Source organism: Dama dama, chromosome 3 (assembly GCF_033118175.1).
Source record: "Dama dama isolate Ldn47 chromosome 3, ASM3311817v1, whole genome shotgun sequence".
Taxonomy (NCBI): domain Eukaryota; kingdom Metazoa; phylum Chordata; class Mammalia; order Artiodactyla; family Cervidae; genus Dama; species Dama dama.
The window spans coordinates 28,671,109-28,695,194 of record NC_083683.1 but is presented as its reverse complement, the minus strand read 5'-3'; the positions used below and the strand labels follow the sequence as shown (position 1 = coordinate 28,695,194).

Sequence of the window (24,086 nt, the reverse complement as noted above, 5' to 3'; positions counted from 1 at the left end):
GCATGGCAGCTCATTGGAGTTTGGGAAATAAGAATATTTTCCAAATTTCCTTTTTCTGATTCTTGGGGGTGCCTTTTTATTTTCAGAGTAGTTCCAAGGTTTCCAAATAAGATATCTGGTAAGGCTCTGAATTCATGATACATTGTAATTCAGTGACCTCTCCTAGATCAGGCTCTTTATCTTTTTTTCTGTTTTGTCTTGGGACCTCAGTAAGAGGCTCTTCTGAGCAGCCACAGCAACTTCTGGGTTCTCTGAGCATTGACCTAAATTTTAAAACCTTATGCTAGTCGTTTTATTTCTTTTAACTCTTCAGTGCAGTTCAAAGAAGCCAGCTCACCTCATTGTCCTTATATTCTTCCTGCCCTTCAAGATGGTCTCTTGTCCCTATGACTCAGTCCATCAAAGCCTTACTTTTAGAGGCACCTCATTTCAGGACAACTCAGGTGGTCATTTAACTATCCATGAATCATAGAAGATAATGTTCCATCTTTTGATGTTAATCTAATTATTGATTTGTCAAATCTATCTGGGTCAGATATCCCAGATTCCCATTTGTTTGAGGAGTTGTTACTTACAGACATAGCTCTTACAAACTACTCTTTTAATCATTGTTCATTTATTCATTCAACAAAAATTTATGCACATCTATTATGTGCCAGTCTTCTAGGCAGTAAGAGATATGGCAATGGACAAAATAGGGAAATATTAATAAATAAAAATACTTTCCTCATGGAACTTACACTGTTTTTTGAGAAACAGACTTAAACAAGGTAAATGTGTAAAATAAATGGGGAATTAGATATAGACAAATGCTGAGAAGGGAAAACTAATATCAGATAAAGTTGGAGCAATAGGCAGAGCTCTATAACTTATGTAAAACAGCTTGGATTTAACCAGTGCACACATCTATAGATGTGTCTATAGAATCTATATAGAATTCAGGGGAGTAGAATACCATGATTATAATCAAAGGTTGGTAAACAAAAGCTCTTTGAAAATATTGATTGTATCATCTTCATATTGAAGAACTTAAACTATTTTTTTGATGCTTAAATATGACTCCTACTGACTGACCTATATATATTTAGGATCTCAGATATTTGTGGGGTTTTATTGTTAATAATAGGCAAAGTTTTCTGATACACTGAACCATAATTAATGATAGTGAATACAGAAAAATTAACTTATTAAGAACTGAGAAACATGACCCTAATATGTGACACTGAACTTAATAGCAGTATTGTGGAAAAACTAAATTTTTCATTATAGTATGAGCTTTAGGAAAACTCTTGAAAGATAATAGTTTTTCTTTACATCTTTCCAACTCAGTATCTTATATCTGCTTTTTCCTTTATTGTTTCAGTTATCCTGCTTGTTTTGCCTAGACACCATTTATTAGCCTATGCTTTCACTCACCTTCCGAAAATCTTTTCTCCTTACTAGTTTTGTGTTGTTCAGTTCAGTTCAGTTGCTCAGTCATGTCCGACTCTTTGTGACCCCATGGACCGCAGCACACCAGGCCTCCCTGTCCATCACCAACCCCCAGAGTTTACACAAACTCATGTCCATTGAGTCGGTGATGCCATCCAACCGTCTCATCCTCTGTCGTCCCCTTCTCCTCCCGCCTTCAATCTTTCCCAGCATCAGGGTCTTTTCAGATGAGCCAGTTCTTCTCATCAGATGGCCAAAGTACTGGAGTTTCAGCTTCAGCATCAGTCCTTCCAGTGAACACCCAGGACTGATCTCCTTTAGGATGGACTGGCTGGATCTCCTTGCAGTCCAAGGGACTCTCGAGTCTTCTCCAACGCCACAGTTCTTCACCAGCAAAATTTTAATAACTGATAATGGTTTTTTCTTTTTTTTCCATATATCTTTGCTTTTAGTTGCAGAACTGCCTTATAAAATAAAGGTGAAACTCCAACTCACAAAACATTTAAAAGCAAAATTTATTTGGGAAAAGTCAGAGCATAAAGTCTGTGACAGAATGAGACATTGTTCACTGGACTTTCCCCTAATCTCTATCATGGCATCAGAGACTACTCTGGGTGAATGTACATTCCAGAGTAGACAGTTTAATAATTATGTCCTTTAATCTCTTTTCCGAAAATTCTACTGCTGGTCTCAATTACTATATTCCAGTCAGCTGCATATATTTTTCTATTATGTAATCCAAGAATTTAATTGTGAATAAAATCATTAGTGTTACCACATTAATTACTATAGCAACATATGATTGTCATTATAATCAAGTTTAAAGCAACATGAAGTTTATGCTCATTTCCTTCAACTTAAAAAATTTAAATGAATAGATATAAGTGAAATTAATTTTGACTTTGAATTCTATTTTATAACAAAGTCATCATTGTATAACATTTTTCAGTAGTTACCCTATTCATTGGATCTTCCCTTATGGCTCAGCTGGTAAAGACTCTGCCTGCAAAGCAGGAGATCTGGGTTCAGTCCCTGGGTTGGGGAGACCCCCTGGAGAAGGGAAAGGCTACCCACTCCAGTATTCTGGCCTGGAGAATTCCATGGACTGTATAGTCCCTGGGGTCACAAAGAGTTGGACACGACCAAGCAACTTTCACTTTCACATATGGTGTGTTCTAGTTCTCCTCAATTTAAACTGAAATTATTAAATCTTATAAAAGAATGCATATAATTCACATTATATTTTAATTTAATAAATTGTTGTGTGGCAGAAATGCAATTTACTTTTAGTATCTTGTTCCATAAACCCTGGTTTATGAACTCAGGTTTGTGTTTCACTGATGCTAGTATCATCTGATGTTATCATTAGATAATATATAAATCTGCAGTCTGCTAAGATAGAAATCATCTCTGTGCATTAGTGACCTGTGTTCATAAGGCAATGACATTTTCTGTTAAACCCAATAGCTATTACTGGAGCATTTGGAGTGCCTTGTGTCACGACATGAAAGGTCACTAAGAATGACGGTGGTGAAGCGACAAGCCCAGTCACCCTCGGGAGTGTCCAGCGAAGTTGAGGTTCTCAAGGCGCTGAAATCTTTATTTGAGCACCACAAGGCCTTGGATGAAAAGGTATAGTACTGTGAAAGGACTATTACAATTTTATATGTCAATTATAACTTCAATAAAGCTGAAATTAAAAATCAAACTACTGGGAAAAAGGTATAGTATTGCCAAAAGATTTCAAGCTTAACTATGCTTTTGTCATCATCATCAAACTCCTTGTCTTCATCCACGACTCAGCTGACTGCTGAAGTTAGTCATTTCAGAGGAGCATATTTGAGTTACAGGAAAAACCACTCAAAAAATGCAACTGGACTGTTACATGTATGTAAGTAATATTCATAACCACATCCTTTTTTTTAATACCACTGACTCTGTGGCTTATTAAGACTTCTATTTTGGCACACTGTGGTCCTAGTCCAGATGGCCATTTGAAATTTAATATTGCCATTTAGCCTTTCTTTCTTTCTCCCTTTCTCTCTCCCATTCTCTGCCCACCCCACAGCCTCTCTCCTCCCTAGCTCTCTGAAGTGTGTTGCCATGTCAAAGACTAGTAGCTGACAGTAAAACATCTTGAGATGTAAACTGGATGTACTTTAACCTTTAGAGAGTCACATTAGAAGTTTGCCCTTTTATTTTGGGGATTTTTAATAGCTTAGTACTGAACACACATTTTTAAGAGTCTCCACAAGGAACAGCATAAGGTATTAGTAGCAAAATCTGCTTTAGGTCTTTTTTAAAGTAACTGTAAGTTCTCTTAACTGTTACTCAAATAAGTCCTATGGACATTAATAAGCCAATATGATGATAATATTCTTTGGAGATTAGTAAGGCTTATGACATGATTTCAATTTTGTAAAATTTCAAAGATGAAATTTTTAAAATTAATAAGGCTTTAGGATTTTGTAGAGTGGAAATTGGGGCACTTCATTGTAAAGTATCTGACAAGTTCTGAGCATTAAAATCCAAACTAGGGATTATTACTCAGTTATATATAGATTTTGAGCATACAGATACTTTTGCTGTATTTAATATTTATATCCATGCATATTTTTATCATCAGTCTTTCAGATGTTCTTAGAGCAGGGGATTTTGTGCATGTATAAGGATAACTACAATTCTGTCTTCAAGATTATTAATAAGAAACTGTATCTTAATTTTAGTACGAGAGGCAACTAGTTTATGAATAATTTTGAATAAAATACAAATGGATATTATATAAAAATCCCTGTCTATAATATCAACTAATATCAAATCATAATTTAATATATTTAATGTTTACTTTCTTATTATATTTCTTTTCTTATTATAAAACTGCATTAATAAGAATTAGCAAGACTGTACATTTATAGAATAGCTATTATGTGTTAGACTCCTTGGCATATATTTGGCACACTCTCTTTTCAAGTAAGGAGTTCATAACGCTGGAGTTCACATGTCAATAACAGGCCATGTGAAGCAAAGATATATATACAATGTGATATGGAGTCACAGGAAAAGTTGCAACTAATTGTGCTTGAAGAAGTAGTAAGAATGTCAAGAATGTCTTCACAGAGGGGGTGACATTTGACCTGGGTATTAAAATGTGTAAGGGTTGTTAGGCAGAGAAGTAAAGATACTCTAAGCAATATGCTCAGTATGTGACCTAACCAAGAGCTTTGAAAAGAGCATGGCCTATTCAGAGAAAATTTAAGTTTTCAGTGACTTGAATGAGGGTCTAGAGAGTGAATAATTTTGGCTGTTCCCCAGATGTGCTCCGACATCACTTAAGTGAGGGATGCTCTTATGAAAAAACTGAATAGAAGGCAATAAACAAAATAGCACTTCGTACAAATATGAGTACATTTAAGAAGAAAATGGTTGTTGTACAACTTGGGATCTAAAAGTAATTTAGTGCATATTAAAGTTCAGTGAGCTTAGCAGAAGCTATTTCATACTGTGACTGTAGGAACTGTAATAGGGTTTAGTGACTCACCAGAAGTACCCTGGATGTTGCTAAGTTCAGGGACAACTGAACTGATCATCAACTAAGTAATAACAAAGAGCCTGAAGGAAAAGTATTATGAGCTTGGACTTTGGAGTTAGACTGAACTAGACAAGTGTCTTAAGTTCTCTAAGCTGTTTTCTCTTCTTTTGAATGAAGAGAATAATAATACCTACCCTACCTAGTAGAGTTGTCTTACATGTAAAGCTCCCAGCCAGTACTTAGTAAATAACAAATGCTCAGTAAATGTTAATGAATGTTATTATTAATGATAAATTTCAACACTTGACAAAAATTACAAACTACGTAAAGATATTAGTATCACTGTTGATTCACATGCTTATTTAAATTAGCATTTCATTTAGTTGAGAGGTTGACATATGCCTGAGCACCTTCATAAACAATTTTACTAACTAAGAATAGCTCACAGCTTCTTGTGGAGATCAGAGGTGAGGAGAGACCCATATAAAACAAGTACTTACAATATTCTATTTTAAGTGCTACGGTTATTAACATAAAACATATATGAAAGATCAGAAGAAGATGTAATTATATCATGGGTAGGAAGCTACCTACTTTGCCACAGAAGGTTTAGAACACAAGAAGAGCTAAATAAAATACAGACTAAGCATGGCTCTTAACAATTGCAATGACTGGCAGTCTTCATTATTAATGTCCTCATTTATACAGTCACTGAGCTGTAGGGTAGAATACACACCAATTAGCTAAGACCAGCAGTGATTTTGACATAGTTCTCCAATATGTTTACCAATTTTGTGGGCTAGAGGGAAAGAAAAATGTATGTCTTTTAAATGTAGTATTCTAACCTATTTATTTCAGTCTAAATGTGATCTGATTAGTGTTGCATATGTTGAGGTTAATCTACATTTCGACTATTTCATATTGCTCTTCTCATCAACCAAGATTCTTAGATTTTTATCAGAATATGCATATTTTATATCTAGTATTTTAGGAAATGGTGCATAAAACTTTACAATCATCCCCTGTTAAATATCAAGGACATCTACTAATATTTCTGTTGATATCTGCATTCAACATACCAGCAGTCCTCCGCATTTTCATGCCTTTGGAATATTTACTTTGTTTGCGTCTTTCCAAGCACTCATAGAAAAAAGTATTTCCCAAGTCAAATCATCGAAGATTTCCTTCTAAGTCACTCTTGTTCAGTTATTAATCAGCATAAGTTTCATGCATTTTTATGAACAGTTGGATATTTGTCTAACAGCATTGGTACCTGGCAGCCAATCTGGCATACTTAAATATCATGAAGGATCTTCTGTAATTATACTTGATATCAAATATCCATTTATGCATGTATTACTAATTTTCAGATTTTAAACATAATGAAATATAATGAAAATATTAATGAAATTAGTATTAAAACTCCACTCAGGCATTAATTCTTTCTTATTTAAGATGTATTTCGTGAGTTAAGTACACCCAGTCACCTCAATAATTTCAGTTTTCATTATGCTGTATTAAAATAATTGAGATTTTTTTTAATTCTGATTAGAGTCTAGATTCATAAGCTATCACTTGTTTTTTTATGTCTGCTAACTAGAAAATGTACTTCAATTTTAAATTTATTATGTGTATAGGTTTCTAGATATTCTGTGTATTTAACTTATATCCCGAGTTAAATCTTACTTTAAAAAAGAAAAAGACTATTAATTAAACTATACCATTAATAAATTGATAAAATTGAACTTTATTATATATTTATATAATTACGTATTATAAATGCTTACTGTTATATTCCCATGGAAAATCAATGTTAATCATAAATAATCTAAAACTCACCATGAATTCTGTTTTAAATTAAATCTATAAATTTTGTTGATTTTTTTAAGGAAAATTAAACTGCTGTAGTCATTTATTTTAGTTTAGCCAAACTTCTTTCTCTGAGCTTTTCTACTTTTGATGCATTTAATATGAAGCATATCTACAAACCTGAACATATGATAACTAAAACAATTTTAGAAGTTCTAAGAAAACAAAGATCAAAGAAACTCTTCTCTGAGTTTCATTTGTATATGAAACATTTGGAAATCATTACTTTCAAACTGAATGTGCATTCTTTGGTTCTGTGAAATATAATGGTTTAACCTTTGGTATCTGAAAAGTAGTTAGGAATTCCAGAGGAATTGCATACTTTCCAATCCCTCAATAACAATGTAGACCTCTAACCAATACAAAATTAATTTTGTGAGCAATGGGCAACAATTTTCAGGTTCTAAGAATCCTTTGCTTTTAGACAAATTATTTTGTACTAAACATCAAAGGAAAAAAGCTTATTTTTAAAGGCAGTAAAAGTTTTTTGCCTGTATCTTATGATTAATCAGTGACTGTTTTTCAGATGAATTCATAAAAAGCTTTTGAACTTTGCCTCCACTTACTATGTATCAGAATTCAGTACAAGAGGAGTTGATCTTAATCGAAACACTAGAAGGACTTGCTTACAAGAAAAATCCCTTGATACAGTCATATTGTAAAGTGACAGTATAGTCATAGTATTCCTGAGCACTTAAGGCTAAAAATAGTTTAATAGTTTGCCAAATGTGACTGTCTCTGGTAATATTAATGGATTCAGCACAGTTCAATATGTATGGGATGTACATTACTGCACATATTTTGGTTTTTCTTCTAGGTAAGGGAGCGACTGAGGGTTTCTTTAGAAAGAGTCTCTGCACTGGAAGAAGAACTAGCTGCTGCTAATCAGGAGGTAACATACCAAACTTTCTCCTCTTTTGAGGTGCAATATCTATAACATTATATCCCTTGTGTTTCACGTCACTTTTATTAAAACTGTCACAAAAAATAAATTACATTCTGTATATGCCACTGAACAAGGCCTGTTCAAACTAGTTGCCAGAATCATGTTTTCTGATTTCTGGTGATTCAGATCTGTCACTAAGAGATGAAAGGAAAATTATCAAGAGCTAGTGATATGAGAGGTACTGAGATGGGGATTTAGAAAGACTGCAGTCAGATTGCCATTCCTTTTAAGAAGTAAAACACAGCTTCAAAACTGGAAAACTTGTCAAATATCTGTTAAATTAGGAAATTGTTACAAATGAAGCATTGTGCCCATGTTTAGTGGCATCACTGAATCCACTCTTTTGCTCTCATTCATGACATTAAGAAAGTATTTTATAATCATCCATGCGATTTACATTTAATTCTTTCCTTTAGAATATTTATTTCCTTGGTTGTTTGTCTACCAATGAACTTGAGTCATTGGATAAGATATAGATGAGTGAGAGATAGATGGATCTCAAAGTAAATGTATACAGGCCACCAAAATAGCCCCATCTCTCTCTGTCTCATTCCTTCTCTCTGATAATTATTTACAAGGCTACCTTTTTTCAGAAGTCTGTTCCAGGAATGTAAATACAGGTATTATTATTACTAAACAATTTAGCAAAATCTTCCTCTTTTTAAATACTTAAGCAAGTGGGAGGTCAGTGTCCCTAATTATACGTTTTACCAAGAGATTCTTAACAAAATAATACTTACATTTGCATTTCACATACAAACAAGTATACATTTACAACCATGCTAAAAATCTTGTCTGGTACCAACTCCCTTGTTTTTTAAAATTAGCTAGGCTAATTAAATGAGCTTCTATAGGCTTTTGTTTGTTCTAGGCTTAACAATTTAAATTTCAGAAATAATGCATTTGCCATTTTCACAGATGATTTTGGAGTTAGCATCCTTTAACACTTTTCTTTATGTAATCTATTCTTCGGAGACTTCATACATATCTCCTTCATCCAAGATTTCAACCATGACTCCTGTGAAAAAGAAACCAAATCTATAACTCAGTGTTCATGCTCTTTTCTGAGCTCCACTAAAGATTTTAAAAATTGGTTTGGCATCTTCAAGGGCTCTGCTAATGTTTGTATAGATTGTTCTCTGCCACAGGTGTCCAGCAAGCGTTAATCAAGGATTAAACCAGTTTAAGATTTAATAATGAAGACATGCATTAAAGGGACTGTAAACATTTATAGGCACCAATTTCAATTTTTCTATTTAACAAAAAGTTGCCATGTGGGCTGATGGGCCTCCCTAGGTTTCCCTAGTGGCCCTAGATTCTCTGTGGCACACTAATGAAATGAAATAAGGAGTCTTATTAAAAAGAATATGAGATAACTATATGTTCTGTTCTGAAAGCACCAAAGAATTCTATTATGGAAAAAGGAAGAAGTTGCACAGATAGCTCCCGATTTTGCACAACTACTAGTAATAGTAATACAATTTTAAAAAATTAATTAATTAAGAAAATAATGCATTATTATAGGCCTAGGAAAAAAACTAGCCAAACTGTTACCATTAGTTGTCTTTGGTGTTTGCAAACATGTACTATATATTTCTATAGTCTTTGATTTTTTTAAGTAACTTTCCATTATATTTATAAATAAATGAAATAATAAACATTTTAGAGTCAGATGCCATTTTCCATATTTATTCTATTGGTAAATTAATAATAGCAATAGCTAATATTTATTGAGTGCTTTAAATCTCTAGGCTTTAGGCTAAATACACACATATCAGCAGAATAATACTGGAAGTTCAGTTCAGTTCAGTCACTTAGTCGTGTCTGACTCTTTGCGACTCCATAGACTGCAGCATGCCAGGCTTACTACTATTATTTTACAAGTGAATCCAGAGAGATTATTTCTCCTAATGTATCACTATTCTCTCCTACTTGAAAGTATGATTGTCTTTGAATTTATCTTAGCTCTATGCATTCAGGGGGTTTCGATCCATGCATTTAACCTTATCCACAGTCTATCCTGCATTCATTTGTTCTGATTTTTCCATATACATCGAAACCACCATGGTTCAAATCTTCCTTTTCTCAACTGGGATATTACAATAGGGTTTCTGCTGTATAATTCTTCAAGGATAAACCTACTAAGCAAAGCTCCATTCATACTGATTATTATCATAATATTTTCTGATATATAATGTAATCTATGCCATATTAATATACTACTAACATAGTGATATAATTTACATATTCAGTTCAGTTCAGTCACTTAGTCATGTCCTACTCTTTGTGACCCCATGGACTGGAGCATGCCAGGCCTCCCTGTCCATCACCAACTCTGGGAGTTTACTCAAACTCATGTCCATTCAGTCAGTGATGCCAGCCAACCATCTCATCCTCTGTCATCCCCTTCTCCTTCTGCCTTCAATCTTTCCCAGCATCAAGGTCTTCTCAAGTGAGTCAGGTCTTCCCATCAGGTGGCGCAAGTACTGGAGTTTCACCTTCAATATCAGTCCTTCCAATGAATATTCAGGACTGATTTCCTTTAGGATGGGCTGGTTGGTTCTCCTTGCAGTCCAAGGGACTCTCAAGAGTCTTCCCCAACACCACAGTTCAAAAACATCAATTCTCCAACGCTTAGCTTGCTTTGTAGTCCAACTCTTACATCCATACATGACTACTGGAAAAACCGTAGCCTTGACTAGATAGACCTTTGTTGGCAAAGTAATGTCTCTGCTTTTTAATATGCTGTCTAGGTTGGTCATAACTTTTCTTCCAAGAAGTGAACATCTTTTAATTTCATGGCTGCAGTCACCATCTGCAGTGATTTTGGAACCCAAAACCAGAAAGTCTGCCGCTGTTTCCACTGTTTCCCCATCTATATCCCATGAAGTGATGGGACCAGATGTCATGATCTTAGTTTTCTGAATGTTGAGCTTTAAGCCAGCTTTTTCACTCTCCTCTTTCACTTTCATCAAGAGGCTCTTTATTTCTTCTTTGCTTTCTGCCATAAGGGTGGTGTCATCCACATATCTGAGGTTATTGATATTTCTCCCAGCAATCTTGATTCCAGCTTGTGCTTCTTCCAGCCCAGCATTTCTCATGATGTACTCTGCATATAAGTTAAATAAGCAGGGTAACAATATACAGCCTTGACATACTCCTTTCCCGATTTAGAACCAGTCAGTTGTTCCATGTCCAGTTCTAACTGTTGCTTCTTGACCTGCATACAGATTTTTCAAGAGGCAGGTCAGGTGGTCTGGTATTCCCATCTCTTGAAGAACTTTCCACAGTTTGTGGTGATCCACACAGTCAAGGGCTTTGGCATAGTCAATAAAGCAGAAACAGATGTTTTTCTGGAACTTTCTTTGCTTTTTTGAAAATTTACATATTTATGAATATTAATAATATAATGATGTCTACTACTAGACCTGTAATATACTATTGAGCACCTCTTCAGTGGTCCTAGTCTAAAAATCACCTTTAACTCTTCTCTGAGTCATTCTAACATCTTGTTGAATTATAGTATTCATTGTTTTTGAAAGCAGTCAACATTTTTCCTGACTCTAAATCTTAGTTACATTAATGTCTCTCTTGGAATGTATCCACAACCCCAATTCACCCATTGAAATCATACTTCCCCATTTAAACTCAAGTTCAGATATCACCTTTTTAATGAAATCTTTTATGATTTCTTGCCAGCAGTCATTGCTTCTTAGTTTAAATTGCTTAATCTCATTGCTTCAATATTTGTTTTGACTGTTAAACAAGTATTAGAGTTTATTATATACCTGTCTAAGTCTAGATTGTTAGTTCCCTGAGAAAGTGGGCTATGTCTTGCTTATTTGTTCTTATTTCACTCAGTACAGTGATATAAACCTTGTGATCAATATATATTTGTCAGCTTGCATTGTATAGAGTTCCGTTTATTTGGTGTTTTCACATTGTTCCTTGGGTGTTTCCTTAATTAGGTAGTTGGAACAGCCTTCATCATGCTCAATAAACAGCGCTATATTGATCACATGTATTAAATAAGGGTGTTTGTCCTTTCAAAATATAATTATTGAGTAACTACTGTATGCAGAAAATTCTGTGAGTCTCTGATGGTAGAAATAGAAAAAAATGAAATGATAAATAAGCATTATGCAAATATTTATATGGACTTCCCTGGTGGCTCAGTGGTAAAGAATCAGCCTGCCAGTGCAGGAGACTTAGGTTTAATCTCTGGATCAGGAAGATCTCCTGGAGAAGGAAATGGCAACCCACTCCAGGATTCTTGCCTGGGAAATTCCATGGACAGAGGAGCCTGGCAGGCTACAGTCCATGGGGTGTCAAAGAGTCAGAAATGACTTAGTGACTAAGCAACAATAACAAAATGTTTATATAATTTGTCCTCCAGTGATGAAGACAAACATATAAACATATAAGTAAAATGTAATTTAGTACAAAACTAAATAAATATAAAATAGAGACTCAAACAAAGTGTGAAAGAGCAGAGAGATGAAGGGTATTCATTCTGCACCAAATTATAAGAGAAAGTTTCACCCATGAAGGAAGACTATGATTTGGCTTCAAAACTGTGGGGAAACATTTAAAACTGAACACACAGCATGATTAAGGAAACCTGAAATTGCCTGTTTCAGAAATAATGGATTGTATTGGTAAGAATCTAGGTATGAAAAGATGTGGAAGAGGAAGGGAGAGAGGATAATAGGACTCAGATGCTAGAAAACCCTGAATGCCATGCTCAGAATGTGGAATTTCTCTTTGTGAAATTAAAAAGCACTGAAGGTGTAGTTTTGTTTTTGTCTTGTAGTGTTTTATTTTTGGTTTTGGTGTTTGTGTTGGTAAAGTGAAATCCACTGAAAATGTGTACTTTTTTTTCCTTTTTATAAACTATGGGGTTAGGATGGAGTAAAGCTGGAAAGTTGACAATCTGATATGGCAGCTGACATAATGAAATATGATTTTGAGCATGATATATCAATTCAACAGACATTTATTGAGCATTTTCTGTTTACCAGCCATTATATTAAGTACTGGGTGTAAATATATTGATAAACTCAGATATTAATAAAGCAACAGTTTTTTCAAATCTGTTATGGAAAATAGACATGGTAAAAACTAATTATAATGAAGAGTTACTATTTAAGGGGCCTAGAATCTCAGTTTGGGAAGACGAGAAAATTTTTGAAGTTGAATAATGGTAATGACTATATAGCAATGTAAATGTACTTATTGCCACTTAGCTGTACACTTAAAATGTTTTAAATGGCAAATTTTATATACTGTTTATCACAACAAAAGCTAATTATAATACAATGATACTAAAGTGAAAATGAAACCGTAAGCTTTAGTAGTAATTAATTGTATGGAATGAATGAGGAAAAGCAGATGGTATTACAAAAAACTTCCTAGAGATATCCTGCCATTTACAACATGGATAATGATGAACTTTGAGGGCATTATGCGAAGTGAAATAAGTTAGACAAAGAAAGACAAATACTGTGTGATCTCACTTATATACATATTCTAAAAATGTCAAACACACAGAAAGACTAGATTGGTGTTGCTAAAGGCTAGAGTTTGGGGAAAATGGGGAGATGTTTGTCAAAGAATATAAACTTTCTGTTATAAGATGATTACGATTAGGAGATCTGATATACAGAATGGTGACTATAGTTCACAACACTCTTTATCAGTTCAGTTCAGTTCAGTCACTCAGTCATGTCCAACCCTTTGTGACCCCATGGACTACAGCACTCCAGGCTTCCCTGTCCATCACCAACTCCTGGAGCTTGCTCAAACTCGTGTAGTATACCTGAAATTTTCTAAGAGTAGGTCATAAATGTTCTCAACACACACACACACACACACACACACACATGAATGTGAAGTATTAGATATGTTAGTTAGGGCTCCCCTGATAGCTTAGTTGATAAAGAATCTGCCCGCAATGCGGGAGACCTGGGTTCAGTCCCTGGGTTGGGAAGATCCCCTGGAGAAGGGAAAGGCTACCCACTCCAGTTAGTTAACCTTATTGTGGTAGTCTTTCATAATATATACATATATCAAATATCCACATTGTATGGCTTAAACTTACAAATGTTTTTCATCAGTTATATATCCATAAAGCTGGAAAAAATTTTTAAATATTCCTAGGGAAAAATATTTACCTACAATTTTGAGGGTGACTACGAGTTTGTCAGATGAAGCTGGAGGAAGAAAAGAAAAGAGACGGGGACGAGGCTGCAGAGAAAGGCAGACCTGAGTCTGGGATGCCTGGAGCCTGGGCTTTGTCCTCTAGACAATGGTGAATCAGCAACAAGTTTTTTTAGAGGGAAGAAATATAATCAGATTTTTAATGTTCAGTTTAGCATACAAAAGTTACAGCTAAAAAATATATGTCTGAGTCAATGTACTGTGTTTATAGTTCAGATAAAAATCACTACTGCTTCTTGAAAGAAACAGGACTAGTGTTGCAAAATACAGAACTTGAACAATCTGGCATTTCTAAAGTTCTTTTACTAATGGGAAATACTAATAAATGAAAGAATCAAAACAACATTGTAAATAAATACATATACGTAATGAAAATTTGCTGTTATTTTATGCCTCTTTGAATAGCCCCACAAGGGCAGACTGTACTGTTAACATTGAATACATCTTCCAGGCCATTGTCCTAAAAAAGTGAGTCCAGATTCTTTAGACAGAGAAAATGCAATCAAGTCTTTATTTCTTAAAGAGTACTTTTGTTACTGCTTAAAACTGGAAAACTGCAAAAAGAAAAAAAAAGTACAATAAAGGGAAGTGCAGAGGAATAAATAGATTACATTTTAACAATGTGTTCTGATTTAGCAGAAGCCCTTATGCTTTTTTAATTATTTAATTAAGTCAGACAAAATGGATTATTCAGAAGCTACAGTAAAAGTTCAATTGACAGACTAATTTCACTGAGTACACAGCTGTACTTATTTTAAAAGCTTTTCTACATGATTGTATTATATCTAAAAAGAACTGGCACATTTAGTTGTAGACTGTATTTTTATGTTGCTTTTATTCTATGTTTTTATTTTATTCCAGCCACTGAATCTATCAACTTTCAATAAGAATTATCTTAAGGAAATTAGCATTTAATGTTATTTCATCTACAACCAGCCTTATTCCTGAAGTCTTATTTCCTAAGGAAAAATTAAAGAACTTTATGGGCAAACCAGGTATCATTCACATTCAGAATACTGGATCAAGATGATGAGAGGGGCTAGAGACAGCAAATTCACATTTGAGGAGTTTATGGAACCTTGGAATATGGCCATTGTTTTAAGTACATTATACTTTTAATCATCACTACAGTCTTTTGAGTTAAGAACCAGTACTGTATTGAATCCATGGATGTGGAAAAGGTATATAACTACAGGCAAAGGTGAAACCTACACCAAAAAGTAGTCAAGAGTCCTTGAAGCAAAAACAATGATAGAAAGAGGGAGAGAGAGACAGTTTTAAGTGTAGACTGGATGTGTCAGCAGCATCAAATGTTTCATAGAAAGTTGTGAGATTATGTCTAATATGAGGTTATTAGATTTGCAATTAGAAAGTCTCTGAAAATGTTTGCAAAGACATTATAGTAAATTGTAATGGAAGGAAACTATAATGGCACTATAATGGAATGTCTGTGATGAAAAGAATTTGAGTAAATTAGAAGTCTAAAAATGGGACACATTGAGGAATACTCATCTGAGAAGTTTAGCAATGAAGGAGAGAGGAGGGTGAAAGCTAAATAAGTAGGCAATATTCAGTGACAGTCTGTTGAAGATACTTACAGCCACTACAAAAAAGGAGAAAGAAGGGATTATTGATGGACAACAGGGAAGAGGATAAGAGTGATTTGGAGATCAATGGCAAGTAGTAGAACTCCTTCCTTTGAGAATTGTGGGAAGGAAAATGGAATGTGTAGTAGAGACATGAATGAAGATTTTGATCTGGAGAGGAAAGCAGACATAGGAATTTTATCAGAGGGTCATCCCAAGGAAATGGATTATCTGCTAAGGAGGGTGGAAACAGAGTTACTTTTGTGAGTTTAAAAAGATTGAGAATACCGTAATGTAGAATATGGCAAAGAGTCAATAAGACAAAGCAAGGACAATTTGGGGTAGGATGGTAGACTCAGAGGAAGCTCTCATTAAGTTACCCTAGCAAATTAAATAAAGCCAGTTTCCACAGCACTTATGAACTGAAACAACATGGATTCATCATGGTATTTCCTTATCTAAATCTATGAAGTTATGTTATTCATCATAATTTGAAAGAAAGAGATACAAATATGAAACTAAAGTTGTCTCAGGTGACTTTGGTTCAGAGGTAAAATGTTGTCCTAAAACTTGACAGGAGTAAAATTCAGGAAGCTTCTGAAATTCATGAGCAACTCAATATTTAAATAATTAGAAAGAAATTTGGTTAGATAAACCAGAAGAACCAGGGGGAAAGTGGAAAAGTGGTTGAGCAGTACTTAGAAAAATTTGCCTTGGGGGAACTGATATCAATACTTATCGAAGTTTGTAGGATCACTTGTTTGCAGAATTAATGAAATGACCAAGTAATTTTTCTCTTTAAATTAAACCTGCCATTTCTGTGAGTGGAAAAGTCCAGATATAGAAAAGGACACCACCAAAAAAGTTCTTGAGTTACATTATTTCATAATCCTAAAATTGGTAATTATTTACTTTGATAGACCTTTTGCCAATTGCTCATTTTCTTGGTTCGTTTCATTCTCTCTCTTTCCCAGTTCTATGAGATAAAAGCAGATTTAATATTTTATGTCTCTCACTGCCTTTATTAAAATGATTAATCTTAAAACAGCTTTCTGATTTCCTACATGTTTATGTATACAACATATCCTAATTCAACTGGTTGGTTTATTTTCACCATTAGTAAATGAAACTTTTCATTATCAGTAAGTTCCTTGATCAACTTGAATTCTCAGTCCAACAGAAAGTCTAATGTAAGTTTCATGTTTTATTAGCTTTGAAGCAAGTCATCACGGCTCAGGGTTTTTTTTTTTCCTAGCTATTTATTTGCATTTTATTTTATTTGTTTGTTGTTAAGTGAAGGATAATTGCCTTACAGTATTGTGTGTTTCTGCCATCACCATGAATTAGCCATAGGTTTACCCATGTTCCCTCCCACGTGGACCTCCCTCCCACGCCCTCCCCACCCCACCGCCTAGGTTGTTAGGAGCCCTGTCTGAGTTCCCTGAGCCGTGGAGTGAACTCCCATTGGCTGTCGATTTTACATGTGGTAACGTATGTTTCCACGTTACTCTCTCCACACATCCCACCCTCTCCTTGCCCACCCCACCAGCCGTGTCCATGAGTCTGTTCGCCATTGCTTCTCTGCAAATAGGTTCATCAGTAAAACTTTTTAAAAGACAACAGTGTTTGCCTAAGATAATGGCATCCTTGCAGCTGCAAACTTAGATCCCTTGAAGGTAATGAAAAATCCTCTGACATGGTGTGTTTAGATTGTCTGCACACTATTATGGGTTTCCATAAAGCCACTTATTGGGAACCTACTCTTCCTGTTGGACTTGTATCATTTGGAGTTAGAAAATTGTGTAATTCTTAATTGATTTTATTTAATGGAAGCGTTTAATCATAGTGAAGGATGTGCTTTTTTGCTTGATATTGATAAACTCAAAGTTTCAGCATTGTCAAACCTATAGTTGTTTACAAAGGCTTACAATTCCCTATGACACCTCTAGATATTCCTTTATGATGATACTGCATTATGAACATTAAATATAGAAACTGTAAATTACCCAAATTATTATCATCAATAGAAAATGTCTTCTTTGTTGTTGCTAATTGTACTGTTCCAGTACAAAGAATATTTCCCAAATAGAAAGAAGTCAAGACATCTTACAACAATGTATGTTAAATCTCAGCAGTGAAAAGAGAGCTAAAGAAACTGCTATTTGCTACTTCCATTATTTTTACTATTTTCTAGACCTGTGTGAAGCAATTGTTTAAAATATAGTTTAAAATTGTCTCCTGTTGTTTATGAGACATTTGAAGTCTGTCTTCAAGTCTTTTAAAAGTCTGTGTTTTGGTTAGAATCTTTTCTTTGATGAAAGTATAAAGTTTGTTTTTCTTGTGATAGCAGACTTGGTTATTTTATCTTTGCACATGGAGATCATGAATTACTTTTTTCTATTAGTAGTAAAATCATGCTTGATATTAATATTAATACTTTGGTCATAAACATCATAATTGATGGATATTATTTTACCCATGTGTTTATTAGCATATTCTTATTAACTTTAAAGCTAAAAAGTTGAGCAAGATTACTTATCCTTTTTAAGTATAGTACTGAATTTAGTAAGAGACAAGGTACAAAGTACAAATTAAAAAAGAATATTAAGTTCACATCAAAAGATTTCAGTTTGAGTTGACTCCTGTATGTATCACTTATTGATTCTATGACCCATGGTAATTTATTTAACCTCTGCACCTAAGCCTTTTCATCTGTGAAATGGAATATTAATAAATTTTGGGCTAGCCTATCTTTCAAGGGAGTAATGATATTTAGATAAAATAGTATACAAGGAAACACTTTGTAAACTTGAAGTACTTAAGTTGTATTACTTTTATTAGGTTTAAAAAGTGAATATTAGCTAATTAGTTAAATAGATGAAAACTCTCTTCTGTTGACAGTGCAAACTTGATGATACAATAGCAGTGCTTTACTTGAACTCAGAACAAAATCCCCTTTTATTAAAGAAACAAAAAATAAATTCATTCATAGGATGATTCTGTAGCACTACATGAATTTTATATATGACTTTTCAATTTACTCATTTATTCAGTTTGTAAAAATAATAACACCTGCAAATCTGAGGGAGATTATTGTGTGCCTGGCATTATGCTAGGCACTGTACATACCCCCCATTAGACACAGACACACACAGACATATTTTTCAGTTAATCATTACAACCTATGAGAAAAGTATAGTTATTTCTTGCATTTTGAAACTGAAACCTCAAGGAAATAAGTGAATTGTTTAGCATGTTGTCACTACTCAGCAGGGATCCAAAGCCAGGATATCAGAAGACTTCAGATTTTAGTGTTTAATGGTAGGCACACGACTACCTGGCCTTTCTCTTAATAACAAGATTTCTTTATATATGAAAACTGTTTCTAAATCAACAGTTTACTTATTAATAGTTATTTAAATTCATCATGACATCTTTATATTTGTTGCGTTTCTATGGATTACTTCAAGGATCGTGGCTTCATTATATTGACAGAAAAATGCAACAGACATTAGTTAATGACATGCATTAAATCAATTGGGCTTTCCTGGGTGGTGCAGTGGTAAAGAATCTGCCTGCCAATGCAGGAGATGCAAGAGACACAGGTTTGATCACTGGGTTCAGAAGACTGCCAGAAGTAGGAATTGGCAACCCACTCCAGTATTCTTGCCTGGAAAATACCAAGGACAGAGGAGCCCAGAGGACAGTGGTCCATAGGATCACAGAGTCAGACACAGTGTTCAGTGTTCAGCAACTGAACACACATACACACACACAAATCAATTAGTTAAATTAACATGCATTTGAACTGCCTTATATTGTGTTGAAATTACACATTTAACTGTATAGAAAAAAGCACATTAAAACATCTAGATGCTATTTGCAATTATTTGGATAAATTTGATTGCTAGATTTTAGACCTTGCATCTAAATGTTTTCCCTTGGTGTAAACTACAGTATAACTCTACCTGGAATCCTGAAGTAAACAGCATGAGAGCATCATGGTTGTTGTGTTCAGTCACTCAGTTGTGTCCAATTCTTTATGACCCCTTGGACTGCAGCTGTCTAGGTGAACTCCGGGAGTTGGTGATGGACAGGGAGGCCTGGCTTGCTGCAGTTCATGGGGTCGCAAAGAGTCGGACACAACTGAGTGACTGAACTGAACTGGACTGTAGCACGTCAGGCTTCCCTGTCCTTGACCATTTCCCAGTGCTTGCTCAGACTCATGTCCATTGAGTCAGTGATGCCATCCAGCCATCTCATCCTCTGTCTTCCCCTTCTCTTCCTGCCCTCAATCTTTCCCACCATCAGGGTCTTTTTCCAGTAGGTTGGCTTATTATATCATATGGCCAAAATATTGGAGCTTCAGCCTCAGCCTCAGTCCCTCCAATTAATATTCAGGACTGATTTCCTTTAGGATTGACCGGTTTGATCTCCTTGCAGTCCAAGGACTCTCAAGAGTCTTCCCCAACACCACAGTTCAAAAGCATCAATTCTTCAGCACTCAGCCTTCTTTATGGTCCATCTTCACATCCATACATGACTACTGGAAAAACCATATCTTTGACTAGATGGACCTTTGTTGGCAAAGTAATGTCTCTGCTTTTTACTGCACTGTCTAGGTTTGTCATAGCTTTTCTTCCAAGGAGCAAGTGTCTTTTAGTTTCATGGCTGCAGTCAACATCTTCAGTGACTTTGGAGCCCCCAGAAATAAAGTCTGTCACTGTTCCCACTGTTTCTCCATCTATTTGCCATGAAGTGATGGGACCAGATGCCATGATCTTCATTTTTTGAATGTTGAGTTTTAAGCCAGGTTTTTCACTTTCCTCTTTCACCTTCATCTAGAGGCTTCTTTATTCCTCTTGGCTTTCTGCCATAATGGTGGTGTCATCTGCATATCTGAGGTTATTGATATTTCTCCCAGCAGTCTTGACTCCAACCTGTACTTCATCCAGCCCAGCATTTCACATGATGTATTCACATAAGTTAAATAAGTTGACAATATACACCTTGATGTACTCCTTTCCCAGTGTGGAAGCAGTCAATTGCTCTATGTCCAGTTCTAACTGTTGCTTCTTGATTTCTCAGGAGTCAGGTAAGGTGGTCTGGTAATCCATCTCTTTAGGAATTTTCCACAATTTGTTGTGATCCACAAAGTCAAAGACTTTAGCATAGTCAATCAAGCAGATGTTTTTCTGGAACTCTCTTGCTTTTTCGATGGTCCAACAGATGTTGGCAATTTGATCTCTGGGTCCTCTGCCTTTTCTAAATCTAACTTGAATATCTAGAAGTCCTTGGTTCATGTACTATTGAAGCCTAGCTTGGAGAAATTTGAGCATTACTTTGAATTTGAATTTGAGAGCGTTGTATTGGTCCCTAAATTTTCAGTGTAGAAAATTTGAGACCTCACTTTTACTAAACAAAATCAGAGGATTTCTGTAGCACTTCTCTATTCCCATTTCACTTTGGCAGGGAAGGACAATGGATCTCAAATGTTGAGAAATTTGGAAGTTCCAAATAAATGAGCTACGGTCATACTAAAAGGAAATATATGGACAGAAAGTTTGCATGAAGTTCTTTAATCTGTTTTGTGTGTATATGTCAATGTGTGTGTAATTATTAATTTGACTGCTCATAATTTTACTTTTTAAAACCTTGGTAGCAGAAAACATCTCAAGTGTGATCAGCTTATATTTGCCATATACTGTTTGTTTGTCTTAGCCTTTGGTGGTGGTGGTTTAGTCGCTAAGTTGTGACCGACTCTTAACATTTAGGGCTGCTGAAACAAACTACTGTAGACTGGGTGGCTTAAACAACCATTTATTTCTCACAGTTCTCGATGCTACCTAATCAAAGATCAAGAGTTTGTAAGTTTGGTGTCTGATAAGAATTTGCTTCCTGGTTCATCGATGATGCCTTCTCTGGCAGAATGAATGAGAGAGACCTCTAGAGTCTCCTTTGTAAGGGCACTAAATCCCACTAATGTGGACTCCACCCTCATGGCTTAATCATCTCCCAGAGGCTTTACCTCCTATAACCATCACATTGGGGGTTTGGATTCAAGGTATGGATTTGGGAAGGGGGGAGGGTGGGTATAAGCCTTCAAGCCTTTAACACCATTACCAGCATTTAGCCAAACTTCAAAGTCCAGGGACTCAGTCATTCATAAGACTGGCCTCACTTTTGACACTAACTCCAAGTTTATGGAGTTCGCTAGGAAGACTCACTGGATGCTATTACATTTACCTCTATGGCTTATTCCAGGGAAATGATACAGCTCAAAATTAACCAAGGAAGGAAGTCCATAGGGCAGAGTCTGGGAGGGTTTCAAATGCTAAATTTTCATTGTCCCCAGTATACATTACCCTCCTAGAACTGATGTGAGATAATTCTCCAAGCTGGGAAGTTCACTCAAGCTTTGACTCTCCAGAGTTTTGATTGAATTTTATTTTACTTATTACATAAGCAAAATTGATAGTTTGATTATCCATGTGGTTGATCTCAGACTTCAGGTCAAGACACAAGCCCTCCTAAATCATATTGTTGGTCTTACTGACATTATCAGTCCTGATTTAAGACTGTTAAGTGTGACCAACCCCATCCTATGATCCTCTGTAGTTAGATAATTAGACCTCATTCTAAATGAAGACATTCCTATCAAGTTTGATGCAGATTACCTCCAAAAGCTATAGGAAGAGGCCTGATCTCTCTTCAGGCAGAGCCAAATTCTTCACTACACACTAGAGATCATCTTAACTGTCTATCCTAACTGAAGTTTTTTTAAGGAATGATTAGTGTTGATAGTATCTCCTTATTTAATAACATGCTCATAAAGCCAATATGTTATTTTCCACTCAGAAAATACTGAGATTGGGAGATAAGGAGGGAGAGAAACCTGTAAGTGGAATCAGAGTATGTGTTGAGAAAGTTTTATAAAACCAATTAACAAGAAACTGAGAGGGACAGAGAGAGAGAGAAAGAGAGGGAGGGAGAAAAGCCTGGAAAGGAGTGGAGAAAGAAAATATAATTTTATTAAGATAAAACTGCAATACAGTTATAGTGTCAGAAATATTTTAGGGGAGCCTACTATTTGGGGGCACTGGACTGGGTCAAGCACTTAAGTGCTCTGTTTTAATGCACTTCCAGGAAATTTCTCTGATTTACCCTCCTCACATTCACGTTTGTGGAACTCCACATTATGAGATAATTGCTGCTATTAACAGTGAGCATTTATTGAGATCCTGCTAATGCCTCATCACTTTATAAGACAGCATGTGGTGTCACAATTTTAAAGAGGCAAAAAACGTGGTTCTAAAGCATAAAGTAACTCGCCTAAAATACACAGCTAGTAAATATTTGAGCAACTGTTCTTTCTTTGATTCTATTCATTTCTTCACATCTCTACCTTTTAAAACTTTTCACAAGGTAGTGATTAATTCCCACTGATTCCCAGAGAAATAGCTATTTTCTATCCAAGGAATTGGATGGGTTTGCACCCTTGCTGATATTTCTGTTGTATCAAGAACAAAATGACTAGGTGAGGAAAATAAGTTAATATTTCAATGTGAGAAAAAGAGAAACCCACTGATATCCTTTTAAAAAGTATTCTTTCTAACACATAGAAGCCTCTCACACAGAGGAAGAACAGAAAGGCTGTCCACCCTAGCGCACTAGTTCTCAATCTTGAGTGAACACCAGCCTCACCTGTAGGGCTTTTGAAAAATACAAGCACAGCCAGAAATTCTGATTCATTGTTAGCATGAAGCCTGACTATCTACACTTAAAAATTAAATAGTGTAATTCTGATTTGAGAACTAGAGTAGGGAGGGATATAGTAGAGAAAAACTATAGGAGACAGACATAGGTTTGACTCAGTCTGCCGATTACAAAATGTAGCTTTTACAAATATTATCACTTTATAGAAAAGGAAGAAGTCACAGAGAAGGGAAATAAGGTCATACTGTCAGAAAGTGGTAGACCCAGAATTCTACTTCATAGTTCATGATCTAAATAAGTACTCTTCAGAATCTACTGGACAGCTACCAAGTACTGTTTGTGGTCTTGAGGACATACCGGTGACCAAGTAAGAAGTAACTAACTCCCTGCTCTCAAAGAGCTGATGTTAGAAATTTATAAATCTAAAATTAAGTTTAGGTAGAGAAAGATTCTATAAAGCAAATTACACAGAGCTATGAATAGAAAGCATTGCAAATATCATCTACACTTATTTTTAGTTTTTTTCTACATTCTCTCAGTTCTTACATTTGTAATGTTAACTAATGTCATCTAAAATATTCCTATTTAGACACAAGTTTAGCGAAGAGTATGTGGGAAAAAAACTCCACTTCATCAAATAATTCCTTTTCAGGGATAATTTATTCTGTGTTTCTACTGATTTAAATGAGATTAGAAATAATGTATGAAAGTGAATAGAAGGCATAAGTCTAAAAATCAGGAAGTAGAGTTATAATTCTGGTCTTTCCTAAGTTCACTTGAATAGTTTTTA

General features: G+C 35.1%; 1 protein-coding gene across 6 annotated transcripts in view; it reads left to right on the top strand.

Annotated features, from left to right (window-relative positions):
* Positions 1-24,086, top strand: part of PPFIA2 (PTPRF interacting protein alpha 2) — a 329,308-nt gene that overhangs the window by 132,686 nt on the left and 172,536 nt on the right. For 5 of the 6 annotated variants that reach the window (XM_061125227.1, XM_061125217.1, XM_061125246.1 and 2 more), the window contains exons 3-4: positions 2,899-3,063; positions 7,647-7,721. In XM_061125227.1, the coding sequence (XP_060981210.1) occupies positions 2,899-3,063; positions 7,647-7,721 (240 nt within the window). The remainder of the gene's footprint in view (positions 1-2,898; positions 3,064-7,646; positions 7,722-24,086) is intronic. The other variant, XM_061125256.1, reaches the window with a different exon arrangement.